General features: G+C 43.5%; 2 protein-coding genes across 2 annotated transcripts in view; both read left to right on the top strand.

The window, feature by feature from the left end:
* The first annotated feature begins 34 nt into the window (after positions 1 to 34).
* On the top strand, positions 35 to 4,532 carry klhl30 (kelch-like family member 30). The gene is made up of 8 exons (XM_084011942.1): positions 35 to 180; positions 510 to 1,346; positions 1,444 to 1,633; positions 2,202 to 2,288; positions 2,426 to 2,581; positions 3,201 to 3,389; positions 3,647 to 3,792; positions 3,946 to 4,532. The coding sequence occupies exons 2-8, from the start codon at positions 573 to 575 to the stop codon at positions 4,192 to 4,194; spliced, it is 1,791 nt and encodes a 596-aa protein (XP_083868068.1). The 5' UTR covers positions 35 to 180; positions 510 to 572; the 3' UTR covers positions 4,195 to 4,532.
* A 364-nt stretch (positions 4,533 to 4,896) lies between these two features.
* crocc2 (ciliary rootlet coiled-coil, rootletin family member 2) overlaps positions 4,897 to 13,874 on the top strand; it is a 31,630-nt gene continuing 22,652 nt past the window's right edge. Inside the window, exons 1-3 of the mRNA XM_084011936.1 lie at positions 4,897 to 5,051; positions 6,298 to 6,451; positions 6,583 to 6,698. Coding sequence (XP_083868062.1) covers positions 4,995 to 5,051; positions 6,298 to 6,451; positions 6,583 to 6,698 — 327 coding nt within the window. The 5' untranslated portion in view covers positions 4,897 to 4,994. The remainder of the gene's footprint in view (positions 5,052 to 6,297; positions 6,452 to 6,582; positions 6,699 to 13,874) is intronic.

Raw genomic sequence — 13,874 nt, 5'->3', positions numbered from 1 at the left:
CTTCAGCACAGTGTCACCGTCAGTCCTAAAAATAGCTGAAAGACAGCCAGCCCGTCCCAGTGACTTGGCGAAAGCATTTCGCCATGCTGCCCACTCCATGTTGATCTCACCAGCCGCTCGGCTTCAAACAGCTTTTTTTACTGGAAGGATGACCCGTTATTTCCATTCTCTGCTGCTGTGGTGAGTTTGTTGTTGGTTTACTTGTTTACTTTGACAGTGTTTGATGACAGGAAGTGCAATGCAGTGTTGGCTTCGGAGAAGATTAGGGTCATGCTATTGTGGTATGTCTTGGTAATGAGCCAAAAGCACATTTAACAACAACATTTAAGAAGGCACTTTTTGTGATTTGTGAGATTGTGTATTGTGTTTTTGCTCAAATCAGAAAGCTGACAACTTAAGACAGACTTCCTTTTAGGCTTTATTCTGCTTTATTTTCAGCATTGTTGAAAAAGCAAAAACATTCTAATTTCATTAGTCTCTTTCTGAATATTTATCTATGTTCCTTACAGATAAGCTCTAAACTCAACTTGACCGTCGCTGCTGAAAGACCATTCGACCTGCTGAAGCTGACCATGGTGCGAAATGTGGATGACCTGGACTACTGCCTGTCGTCCCATCCTCAGAGCATTCTGGAGGGCTTGCGCTCGCTCTGCTCTCACCCCAAGCTGGTGGATGTAACGCTGAGCGCCGGCGGGCGGGACTTCCCCTGTCACCGCGGCGTGTTGGCCCTCTGCAGCACATACTTCCGCAGCATGTTCTCAGGGGACTTTGTGGAGAGCATAGCTGCACGTGTGGAGCTTCAGGATGTCAATCCCGACATCCTCGGCTGCTTGCTGGACTTTGCGTACACGGGCAAACTGACCATCAACCAGAGCAATGTGGAGGGGCTGATCTGCACCTCCAGCCAGCTGCAGTTCCAGACGGTGAGAACTGTGTGCAGCCGATACTTGCAGCACCAGATGGATGCGACCAACTGCCTGGGCATCCTGGAGTTCGGGGCGATCCACGGCTGCCCCGAGGTGATGGCCAAGGCGTGGGCCTTCCTCTTGGAGAACTTTGAGGCTGTGCAACAAGGCGAGGAGTTTCTACTGTTGGGAAAGGAGAGGTTGGTCGCCTGCCTGTCCGATGAAGGACTACACATCCGGACAGAGAGCACCCGTGTGGAGGCCGTCCTGAAATGGGTCGGGCACCACAATGAGTCCCGGCTCTGCCACCTCCCTGACCTCCTGGCCTTGTCCCGTCTCCCTCTGCTCAGCCTGGACTACCTGGCGGACACCCTGCTGAAGGACAGTCTGGTGCAGGCCTCGCCCAGCTGCAGAGAAGCTGTGGAAAAAATCCACCAAGAGGTCAGTGAGTTCACTCTTCCTCCTTCTTTTCTCTCTTATCTCTGTTTGCACAATGTGAGTAGATTTACAACAACAATCATGACTTTTACTTTTCTAGAAGAGGGATCTGGCACCAGAAGATACAGACAGACTCAACTCTCTGAGTCCGCAACCGAGCCTGCAAGAGGTGCTGTTGGTCATGGGAGGTCGTTCACTGGATGACTCGGACGACTCGGACGACGAGAGCGAAGAGGACAGGGACCCGAGACTGCTTCCCAGGAACTGTGCCTTCTACAACACAAAGACAAGTACAAGCATTTTTTTTTTTTTTACACATATCAAAATGTCAAGTTTGTTTAAGTTCAGAATCCGTTTCACAACAGAAAATTTGTTGTGAAACGTCCGTCAGATTCCTTGAAGCAGTTTGGCAGATGTGTCGTAGGTCGTTAAATGTAGTGTTGACAGAAAAACGGCTCTGCAGGAATGCGGTCTGGATGTGACAAAATTGGATCATCTTCTCAGCCCCTTTAAATAAGCACGTTATTGTGCAGAGGCTGGAAGAAGACATCCACGCCTGTGTTTTTCATAAGGGGTGTTGACGAAACGATTGATGCATCTCACTGTAAGATTTCTGGTTTCATGTCGAGGCTCGACGACTCCTGCCACAGTGTTGAGGGCTGAGCCAGAAGAGTGTCAGTTTTGAACTGTTTTTAACTTTGAGTTGCTGCCATTTAAATGCTCCTTGAGGACATTTGTGCATCTTTGCCCACTTTCCCTGGGAAACGTTTGACATTTGCATAATGCTTTTTGTGACAACATTTATCTAGATTCCCCCGATGCTCAAACATGAACTCCCTTTTTCTTTTTCCTCTGCAGAACAGTGGCATGAGCTCCCTAATTTCCCCAACCAGAACAAGTGGGGTTACGCCCTGGTCTCCTTGAACAATGATGTGTACGTCACAGGTGAGTCAAGCGCAGGCAGCACAGAAACATCAGGGGCGAAAGGAAAATCAGTAAACCGTCTGGAGAATTCACTTCCCTTGTGAATAATTTAAAACATTGTCAGATTTTCGATGAAGTGCTTTTGTCTGTCTGACAAGGGGGCTCGCGAGGTTCGAATACCAACACCTGGTCCACCACAGAGACCTGGAAGTACATCACAAGAGAGGGAAGGTGGGTCACCGTGGCACCCATGCTCCGGCCTCGGACTAACCACACGTCGGCAACGCTCAACGGAGAGATTTACGTCATCGGAGGTCAGAAAATAAATACAGTCTTGCGACGTTGTGCCTTAAGGTTGGGCCGAAACGGCATTTCAAGACTATCTCCTTATGGTGAAGTATTTCACAGTGAAACAGGATCAGCAGGCGGGACATACCTTTGGGAGTAATTTGATTGGATCGTCGAAAAGATTAGCTCACAACCTTCTCCAGCTCTGTGCGGAGCTGAAGGTGCAGATTGTTGATGGATGGCTGTCATGATATTATTGGTTGAAATTGGTTGGTTCAAGCTGATGTAAGAACGTGGCATATTTGGATTTCCAGGAAGAAGAGATTGTGAAAAAGAAAAGGATTTTGATATCAATATGAAGAAATGTATTTTTTGTAAGGTTTTGACATGTATTGTTAGATAAGTGCACAACATGACCAGGGATGTGATCTAAAAGGGTTAAAAAGGCATTTCCCTTCCAGCTCGACTATAAACATGTAGTCCAATGTAGAACTTTGACACACTCAAGTAGCTTATCTGCCCTTTTTTTTTTTTAACTCTGACAGAATTTGCCTGCATTTCTTCTTTGTGTCTTAGTTATTTGTTTACATTTATGAGAGCATGACTCAGCTTATCCCTCATTCTACTTACATTTCCTTCCTTAAGGTACAACATCAGATCGTGTGGAAGTGGAGCATTATGACCCTTACAACGACACCTGGGCCTTGACCTGCCCCGCCTTAAAATACGTGACTAACTTTACGGCCACAGCGTGTCACGGGAAGCTCTATGTGATCGGCTCGTGTGCTGTGAAGTACAATGCTTTGGCCATGCAGTGTTACAACCCTGTGATAGGTAAGACCATCCTAACAAAATAACACACAATACATATTTTTGTATTTGTTTCAACATTAAGCTCTCTTTCTTGAAGTGTTTTAAATATTTAGTTAACACACACACACACAATTAGCGGTTGAAGGATTGCCGTTCCGTACCGTTCCGTGTACTTAATAGTGTAAACTTATTGTCATCTCAGTGTTGACTCATTATAAAGCTGTTGACTTTTTTAATTCAACATGGATTTTTGTCTTTTCCATACTTGTTTTTTACAGATAGCTGGGTCAGCATATGTTCGCCCTTCCTCCCAAAGTATTTGTCCTCTCCTCGTTCCGTCTGTGTGGATGGAACTATATATCTGGTTGCTGACAACACTAAGAAAGTCTACTCTTATGATCCAGAGGCTAACATGTGGCAGAAGGTGGGCTCAGATATAACTGCTGGTTTAAGTCATAATACAGCAATACAATCCCTTGTATCAATGCTGGTTTAACAGGAACAAAAGCAAAAACATGTTTTTTATTCTCCTGTTATTTCGACCATAGCCGTATGTTCACTTTCCCTCTCTCTTCAGGTCCAGCTTCTACACATGCTCCATGAGAATGGCGGCCTTGTAACGCTGGATGGAAAGCTGTTTATCACTGGAGGCCATTGGAAAGGTATGGAGGGGGACTACGGGGTGGAAGTTGAGGTTTACAACCGAGCGGCCAACACCTGGGAGGTGGAGAGCTTCCTGCCAAGACTTTGGTTCTACAGCGGTGTCTGCACCATCTTCCTAGATCCATCCCAGTGGGCCGAGCTTTTCCCCATTGATTCAACATAAAGGCCTCCTTTCCTGATGGGACTAAACTCAGGGTTGAGGAGTTCAGAAAGACATGTTCTTATCTTATTGAGGTTACAATGTGAACGGCCTGGTTCATCCCAGGATGCCATTGTGCCCTAGAATAGTGTGTTACATGATCCTCAGGTATTCTTGGATGTTTATAGGGCCTTGCTTGGCTGCTCAACAGGTGGTTATTTATACGTTGTATCATGTGTTTGAGATCTAAATTCCTGTCTGTGTGTTATTGAATGGTGCTTGTGAATTGTTAATTTTTTGCAGAGTAAGTATTATTGTTATCACAGATTAGGTATAAGTATATCACGGTTTTTGGAATTGGAAATGCTCGAACTATGAATAAAATGTTTTCCTGAAAACTGCAAAATCCTCCTTGAGAAACACTGTTAGTCTGTAGTGCTTTGGTGATCATTAACCCATCGGAATCCAGTCCCTTGGATCCTGCGTCTGTGCCCTGCCATGGAAACACCCAAGCCAAGCCAGCATTGTAGTCTATGGCAACGGCCCGGAAGCGCCTGGTCACCTTGGCAACGTCGACTGGGAAGCACTACTTGCCCTCTACTTGCTCCTAAAGTTTCTTCTGTCAGTGATTTCTTTTCGACTCTAGCCTTTTCTTTATGTCGTATCGTTTGTTTTAATGCCATGCTAGGTTTTGACTTTATTTTATCTCGCCTAAGCTACAGCAAGCTGAAGCTACAGCAAGGTTTCAGCGTCGTTAAATGAAGCCACTGCACGTTTAACGTCGCTTGCTAACATTTTATTGTTGAAGCTGCGTCAGATTTGCGATGAGTTGTCAACGGGGGGCAGGTGCACACTCACCTCGACTGGAGGCTGTGATTCAGGTTGGTGACATGGCAGTAGCTGTCCACTGTGTTCATGACGTCTATCGTGTTTTAACTGATTTTTCCACGAAAGAAAGCTGGTAATGTAGCCACGTAGGACGACCTAAAGCGTAGCCACTTAGCTAATCCGACTGAATGCCATTTATGCTAGCTGCTTCAGTTCCTGGCTCCCTTTTACACTGTCTTATCAATGGGAACAGCCATTTTTATTAGTAGTAACACCTACTGTGACAAGTCAAAATGTCTGCTATGAAAAAGTTATATTGCAACTTACTTTTGAAAATGGCATTAAAACAGTGTAGAAATTGTTACACGTTGAAGTTAGGCATTCAATATTTGACTTGAGTAAAAGTATTAACACACACTACTTTAAGTACCAAGGTAAAAGTATTTACAGAATGCCCCATCTCAGAATTATGTTTTATAATTGTATTGAAGAAGTAATGTAGGCATTCAATGTTGCAGCTGGTAAAGACGGAGCTAATCTTAACTAGTAGGCTATATGGGTAGTTTTATCTATCATAAATCATCATTTGTTTATATCTTATATTAATAATATCAATTTGAAAAGTAACCACAAATTAAAGATTTAATATAAATATAGTCTAGTAGAAGTGTAAAGTAAAGTCACATACCAAAGGTTACTTCAAATTGTCCTTCAATTCTAGAGGAAATGCATTTTGTAACTTCCACTACTGTTGAAAGGAAAACCTGCAAACACAGTGGTATTAAATCAGTAAACCTTATGGATAAATTAAGATTATGATACTTTCTTTTCCTCCAGTGGTGGAAAGTAACTACATGTACTTTACTGAGGTGAAAAGTGAGGATTTCCATTTCATGCTAATTCACATTTCTATGTGATACTTTTCTGAGGGAAATTTTATTTTTACTTAACTAAAGTTACCACTTAGTTATAGTGACAGACCTTAAAAAATATATAGAACTCATGTTTTATAATTAAAATGCCCTAAACTATATAGCGTAGTTAAAATGAGCCACAACTGACCTGCTGCGATAATTACTTCCATGGTAATTAATCAATAATGACAATTCAGTTATACCCAGTTCTGCATAATTGGTACCATTACTATTCAGTAAGTACATTTTGTTGCTTCTGTGTCTTCATTTGAGTACACTTTTGTATGTGGTATTCCACCAGCATTGTCCTCACAGTCTAGCCTCAGTGAGTTGAGACTTTTCCGTTCAGTTATGTGATGTGTTGGGCCGACTGGTGTGATTGTAGAAGTTGGAGGAGTCTCTGCTTCACTCAGATGGCAGCTCAGCAGAGAGGACTCCGACACATCGAGGTGATGGACAGCAGTCCGTTGTCACACCGACACGTGTCTCCGCCCGCATCCGCCAGATCATCGCCTGCAACCTGGCACAACAGCCAGCTGGTAGGGAAGACTAAAGTGACCTTTAGTTCAGAATGAACACATGCAGTACAAACAATAGATATCAGTTATCATTATGCCCAATGTGGTCAGATTGACACATCTGTATGCACAAACTGTTGCCCTTCTCCCAGATGAGAGCTCTGAGGTCAGCGAGCTGGAGGAGAGCAGGGCCCTGAGGGAGCAGCTTTCTCCCAGCCAGATGGAGTGTGACCAGCAGCTAGTCAAGCAGTCCAGTCTCACGGACCGGGTAGGAGTAACACAGGGCACCGACATAGTTTCAGGTCAAGGTCAAGCTGTGGAACATTATTTACATTTTTAGCATTCGTTGTGCCCATGCTGATCTAGTAAAATAATGAATAAAACAGACCAAATGGGATGCACAGCTCATACCATCTAGATAAGCACATCTGATACATATCATCCATCCAGCCATCCATCCATTGTCTACCTACCGCTTATCCTGTATTCAGGGTCGCGGGGGGGGCTGGAGCCGATCCCAGCTGTCATTGGGTGAAGGCAGGGTACACCCTGGACAGGACGCCAGTCTATCACAGGGCCGACATGTAGAGACAAACAACCATTCACTCTCACATTCACACCTACGGGCAATTTAGAGTCACCAATTAACCTATCCATACATATCATCATCTAATTAATTTGTGATTTGAACAGCAATATACAAAGGCGCCATCTCCTGAACATAATTCTGTCAATATCAACATGTGCAACCACACTGATGACACCCACCTCTTGAAATAGTATCTAAACACTTTCTCCAAGTGTTTACCACTTTCCAACCTAGCTGTGTCTCCTAACTGAGACTACATCGGCACAAACTGTTTATGATGTCAGATGCCAGGGTATGTAATGCTGTAGATGTTTTGTTTGGAGATGGGATCAAGAAGGACAGCCAGAGCATTGACTGCAATAAGCGACATGCGTTTGAAATGGAATATGGTTACAGTAAACATCAGTGTACCACCACTCTTTCCAGCAGGGAAAGCCTTTTGGGGCTGAACAAACAAACAGTGGGAAGGTTGAAACAGCTTTGCATGTACTGTAGCGAAAACCGAAGGGGGGGAAGTTCAGAATAAACATATACAGACTGACGATTGAATTAATGAAACTTGGCACAAGCACATATTTTACGTCATGCATTTTTCTTTAATTAGCTGCTGTAGAACTACAGTTTACGTATTACAGTGATTACTGTATAAGCGTCCATTGTGTGTGTGTGTGTGTGTGTGTGTGTGTGTGTGGGTGGGTGAGTGTGGATGCGTGTGTGTATGTGTATGTAAGTGTAAATAAGAGAGGGGAGGGTGGTTCATGAAGGGTTTCCTTGTGGTCTGTTGGGGTAGACTCAGACCCCCTGTGCTCACGAGGACCGGCGTCTCCCTTCACAGCCCCCCATGGTTGCCCCTCCATGTAGCGGCTGTTGTTTTGGGGGAAAATTGTGAAGGTCACTGGCCTCCTCCCTTGAGACTGTCCAAGAAAAAGCTCATTTTTCACGGCGCACAAAGCAGCCATTCGTGATAACACTGCCCTCATTCTGCTTCTTAAATCTAATGAACTCCCACTGCTTGCTTTACTCTTGGAACTTATTTTAAAACCAAGGCTATAAATATAACTTAATTAGCTTGGCATATATATATATATATATATATATACTGTATGTGTGTATATATATATATATATATATATATATATATAGCATATTGATTTTGTTGATATTTTTAGATGTGTGAAAAGGCACTAAACATAAGCAAGTGAAGTGTTGCTCATACTGAGGATCATTTTGAAGATTGCCAGGTTGTTTTCACTAATATCCCAGAAATTATCACTGTTAATGCCGCCAAATGTTTTCTCCAGTCGTGTCTCACAAGTCGAGAGGTTCATTACAAGACTCCTGTTGTGACTTGTCTCTTCCAGAGAAAGCTCCTGTCTCTTCCTTACTCCCTGCAGAACAGCATAATTGTTTTGCAGCTGTGCTGTGATGTGATGTTAATGCAGCGTGCTAATCAATGCCCCGGAGCCAAATATACTGCCTTGGGTGTGGCATCTGTGTGGAGGTTACATTAAGGCCAACAGTCTTACCTGCATAAAGCTTCCTCCCTCAACATTCACTGGCGAAGGGATCATATCACAGAATATCATCTCATATGATATAATGAATATATCATATATCATATGAGCTGTTTATTTTCTCAGCATGTTTTGGAGCCCAAACTCACCACCGGATCTCAAACATGGGGTGTGGCAATAATTAAATAATGTTTATTGGCTTTCAGTAGTATCATACTATGCTGATATGAAATCCTGTTGTTGAAATTGAAATCATTCCAATGTAATTTTAAGACAAACTGACCAAATGACTTATGGAGTTGTGAAGAGAGATTTGTCTGATAAAGTACATAGAATTAAAATACTGTCATTTGTTGAAAGTAATATAAATATTGTAAGGAAGATATTGGAGCATAAAAAAGAAAATTGTTCTTAATATTGATATCAGCCATATTACCCATATCCATTATCTTTGAAATAACAACTTTTACTGTGTATTTTGTTGAAAAGTAGCTTTTGAGAAGTGTTACTGGTCCATGAAATCCTGTGAGAAAACTTTTTCCAACAGCATTCGTGCCATTTTTCCCTGGATATTTTATATGGAGTATTGTAATTGTAATTTGGATCCAAACATCCATCCATTGTCATCCACTTATCCGGGGCCGGGCCACAGCAGGTTCAGCAAAGTCTTCCAGTATTCCCTCTCCCCAGCAATGTTTCTCAGCTGTTCCTGGGGAACTCCAGCTCAGCTCCCTCCTCACCACAACGGTCTGGTACAAAGCCCGTGTCACTGCTGACGCTGCACCAAATGGCTTGTCTATCTCATGCTCCAGTTTACCCTCGCTCATGAACAGGTCCCTGAGATACTTGAACCAGCTCGCTTGTGACAGTTTTCTGGTGGGCCTTGATCATTTGCACATTTCTCATAATTCTGCCTCTAAGGGCTGCAGTGTCGTGTCCCTTGAGCAGTTTTTTTTAATACGTTGCTGAAAACCACTCAAGGGTCAAACAAACCAGCCCTCATAACTACCTCCAGGCCAACTTGCTCCAAACCTTTTGGGATCCGGTTGCTGCAATGTGACCACGTATCATCATTCCAGTTTGTTAAGCACTTGATGTACCAAACCAACGACAGGGAATCTTTAAAGCCAACAGCAGGAAGGTCTTAATGTCTCTGTGGGCTTTGATTTCTCCAGCAAAATTACCATGTTGTCTTGTCATTGTCCAGCAGATGTGATGACAATGTGAGTCACCTGCAACCTCAGGGTGCCGATAAGACTCCAGGAAGTTGCTTCTTAAATAGACCAACACCTAAACCCTGTTTTTCTCATCTCACTCTTGTCAATAGACCAAAAAATGAATTCCAAAATGTTTACTATTCCTTTAAAGCATTTTACAATCCAGTTTGAAATGAGGTTAATCCCTTTGAGATGTATTGAGATGAGGTAAAATATGATACCCAACTATCACGTTTCTTTCTGAACTCCATCTGATCCTCATAGTGTCAGAATGCCAGCTGAAGCAGGCCCACCAGTGAGTGTGTGACAGTTGAGAAACCTGCGTAGTTATCCCAAATCCCCATTTATCTCCAACTTTCCTTATGTCTCTTTGACCTGACGGGAAGACCACGCAATGTTCAGTCACACCTGGACCCTGAAAGCCTTCCTTTGTGTCTCTGTTACGTCACTCAGCGTGACCTCTGATGACCCCAGAAAATTGCACATGAACCAGGATAAACCTTGACCCAGTTTGTGAGTTGGACGGGCTCAGAAGGTGGGAGAACATGTTGGGGTGGATTCTGAACCCTCTGCATTGCTTTTGGAGCCCTGCTATGGTGCATATTCTCAGACCCTCTTTACCCTCCTGCCTGAACACTTAGCAAATGGCTACACAATACCGAAGTGTAGCAGTCATTTGGATAAAGATAAACTCTTGCTGAATGATTTCTGACACCAACTGCCATTCACCAGTGCCCTCTGAAATCTTGAATCCCCTGGGTCTCTGCATAAGAACCCCGTCAAACATAGTTGGTGCAGATAAAGCCTGTTTTTAGGGATTGTGTTACTATTCCCCCCCCTTTACCCTGCAACCCCCTCTGTTCCAGTTTGTTTTGCCTTGTTGGCACAAACCCATTCATTTAGGCTGCAGTTTAAATGGAACCCTGCCAAAAGGTCTGAAACTCTCAACTATCATGAAATTGTAAAAATGAATTGCCTTCCCCAGAGCAAATATTCTTAAAAGCCCATCACAGCGTTGAATTTTTGATGAAAGTATACCCTTAAACCTTTTCAACATTTGACTACTCATGTTACCTGACTTTAAAGTCAAACGTTAAGCACACTTTTCAGTTCTTTTTCACGTGTCAAGAGTGTCTAATCAGACATGAAGTCTTGGAATGATAGACTGGTATATGTATGTGTGTGTGTAGGTTTTTTTTTACAGCATTGTCCTTGTCAGGGGCATTGTGTTAAGGGCTGCAAGGCCAACCACATGCTTGTGAGAACACAGCGTGTATTATTAGTTTGGCCGTATTTAAACAGATCACTTGTATCCCTGTATGCCATCACAGCAGCTGTCCCCATAACCCAGGTTCACTCCGTGGTAACATGCTCACAGCAGCTCCCCCTCCTTGCTTCCATTCTCCCTGTTTGTTATCCCACATTGTGTAATTACCGTCAGCGATGATACATAAACAGCTTTCACAATCAGCTGGGGCTCTTTCACGGAGTCAGCACTCGGGGGGTAATGTGAGGGGAAGGGGTATGTTGTTGAAGTAGGATAGTACGTTTTTTGGGCAGCTTGGGGGCGATGGACATCCGCTCCAGCTGTGTTTAGGAATCTGACAGATAGTGCACTCCATTAATTCCCTTTATTAAGCCTCTGAGCCCAGGCCAAGCCAGGGAAAACGATTGCAGCTGTAACCCTTCACATGCTGGCTGGACTGTGTGCTCACGGACAGATTTCGCTTTGGGTGAATCCAAGATAGGACTCAGGATGTGGACTAGTTGCTGGATAGGCCTGGAAATGTATCTTTCTTGAGATAAACAGGATTGATCCACAATGCCAATGTTATAGCGAGGAGGGAATTGACTTCAGGAATGCATAGCAAGAAAATTCCAAGACATAAAAAAAAAGTAAAATCATTAGATAACTGGTGAGTTATCAGATCTCCAAATGTTGTGACATTAGGTCAGTGAGAGAATATTGTAATCATAACTTGGTAACTGAAATGGATTGGATTTTGATCTACCACATGAGCGAGGCAGCTAGTTTTGGCCCAAACACCAAAGCCTCCACAAGGGCCTTGAAAATGATTCTCTTGTTGCTTGTTGGCAGATGAATCAAAGCAAGATTATCCCTTGATGTTGTTTGAAATATTTATCAAAAGAGACAATACAAGGAGTGGCACAAATCATAAATATCAGGAAATATAAAAGGCTAATTCAAAGCACATTTTAAGAGGCTGAAAAGTCTTTTACTTTGGAAACATAAGCAGGGCTCAAGACACAGATACTTAGAAATAAAAAAGAAGGGCATAGCCACCATATGGAGGCATAAAACCTACCATGACAAAATGTTGTGTTTTTATAAATTGCATCTTGAACATTATCGCAAAATGGCAGGAGATGACCTCAAAGAGTCGGGCTACATCAGGAGTGGGCTCAGCACACTTCAGGGGGCCGCGGAGGCTGCGAGAGAGCGATTGTACTCTGAGGCAGATCGTAAATAGCAAGGGTGTTCAGTGAGCACACTTCTGGGCCCCCAGTAAGCCCTGTAAGCCCCTGGGTTAGGGCAGATGGAGCACTTGGATTACTCGCCTCCCTCTTTTGCCTTTTCACAGTCACCAATGGATGGATGTGTTGTGGGGAACAATGAGTTCAAACTAACTTGGAGATGAGGGTGGTGAGATTAAATGATGCATGTAGAGCGAGGGAGAAGATGGTGATGTAGTGGAGTTCAGTGAAGGTGGTGGTCTCCACATCAGACTGTTATGACGCCCTCTTGGGAGCTTCCTGCACGGAGCATGGCTAATCCAGAGCAGCCTCCGGCCTCGTGCTTTACAGCTGACTGGGGAGAAACAATAAAAAAGCATCCCCTCTGTAGCGTGTGGAGCAGGGGCGAAGCGCTGGCTAGAAGCCCGCACATTGCATTAACGTATGAAAAAGTGCAAACAACCTGCTCTACAGGGCAGGGTGGGGACCTTTAGGAGTTGCCATGGACACCTGGTCACTGAGTGCACAGCAAGGTAGGGGGGGCAGAGCGGCAGCAGTTGTCGATGGAACTGAATTAGCCATACATATGGGCAACTACATAATAATGAACACCTAATAATGTAAGTCAGTTGCACACATACAGTAGATACACATCTGCAATATGTGTGTAATTTGCATGACTTTCCAACTCTGATGTCATGATGTTATTTTAGAAAGACTACTACTACTACTACGAGATTCCAGAAAATACAAAATTCAAGTTCAAAATGAGAATAAAGGTTGTGATATGACATTGTTCTCACTGACGGCAGTTTGCACTTCCATAAACCCTAAAAGTTTCACTGTCTGCATCACTTGTTTGCAGATAAATGCCATTAAATGAAAACAAAGGACAAGTTTCCTTGCATAGTTTTGTTTACATTCAGTGTTAGTCACCAAAACACATTGTTGTGTTGTATCCTTGAGGCCTGATCAACATGGTGAATGTATTTCCTTCCTCGTTACGTTTGCAAAGTTGTGTTTTTTTTTTATATTTCAAATCCTGGATTGTTTACATCCTTGTTTAGTAGCTAGCATGCTACTACATTGCCCTTGTTGGTGCATTGCTACATCTCTCTGTGTGTTACCGCCCGAAACACAAACTGACAGCAGGACGTTGTGTTGTCTGCCTGACTACTCGTATGTGCGCATGTGTGCAATTCAAATGAAACGGAGACCGCTGGGCAAAGGACCTGTTCTCACCTGGCATTAACATGTGTCTTGGCTGATCCAATCACAAGCACACTGGTCTAATTCTACGTCTATTCACCTGGCAGGGGAATGCGTCTCGAGTGACCACTCGCGACCGGATCTGACTTCTCTGTTCTATGTGCAGATACACATACTGTTCTATGTGCAGATACACATAATTTCCATTTGCAAAGACAAAAGACATTGTTGTTTTTAACCGGCTGGAGGCAGGAATGCAATTCCCGTGCCTATTCTGCCAAAATGTTTTAAAAGAAGGAATCAAAACAATACAGACTGAGTCTATTCTTTGGCGAGTTCCAGGCAAACCAAAACGGCCAAGATGTTTGACACACTCATAATATATCTCCATGTGCTTAAGATGGGAAAATGGAGGAACACGGCTTTGGTGACATATTTTC

The sequence above is a fragment of the Eutrigla gurnardus genome, assembly GCF_963514095.1.
Source record: "Eutrigla gurnardus genome assembly, chromosome: 6".
NCBI lineage: Eukaryota > Metazoa > Chordata > Actinopteri > Perciformes > Triglidae > Eutrigla > Eutrigla gurnardus.
Note: the sequence above shows the minus strand (reverse complement) of the source record. Positions and strands in the feature narration are given on the sequence as shown.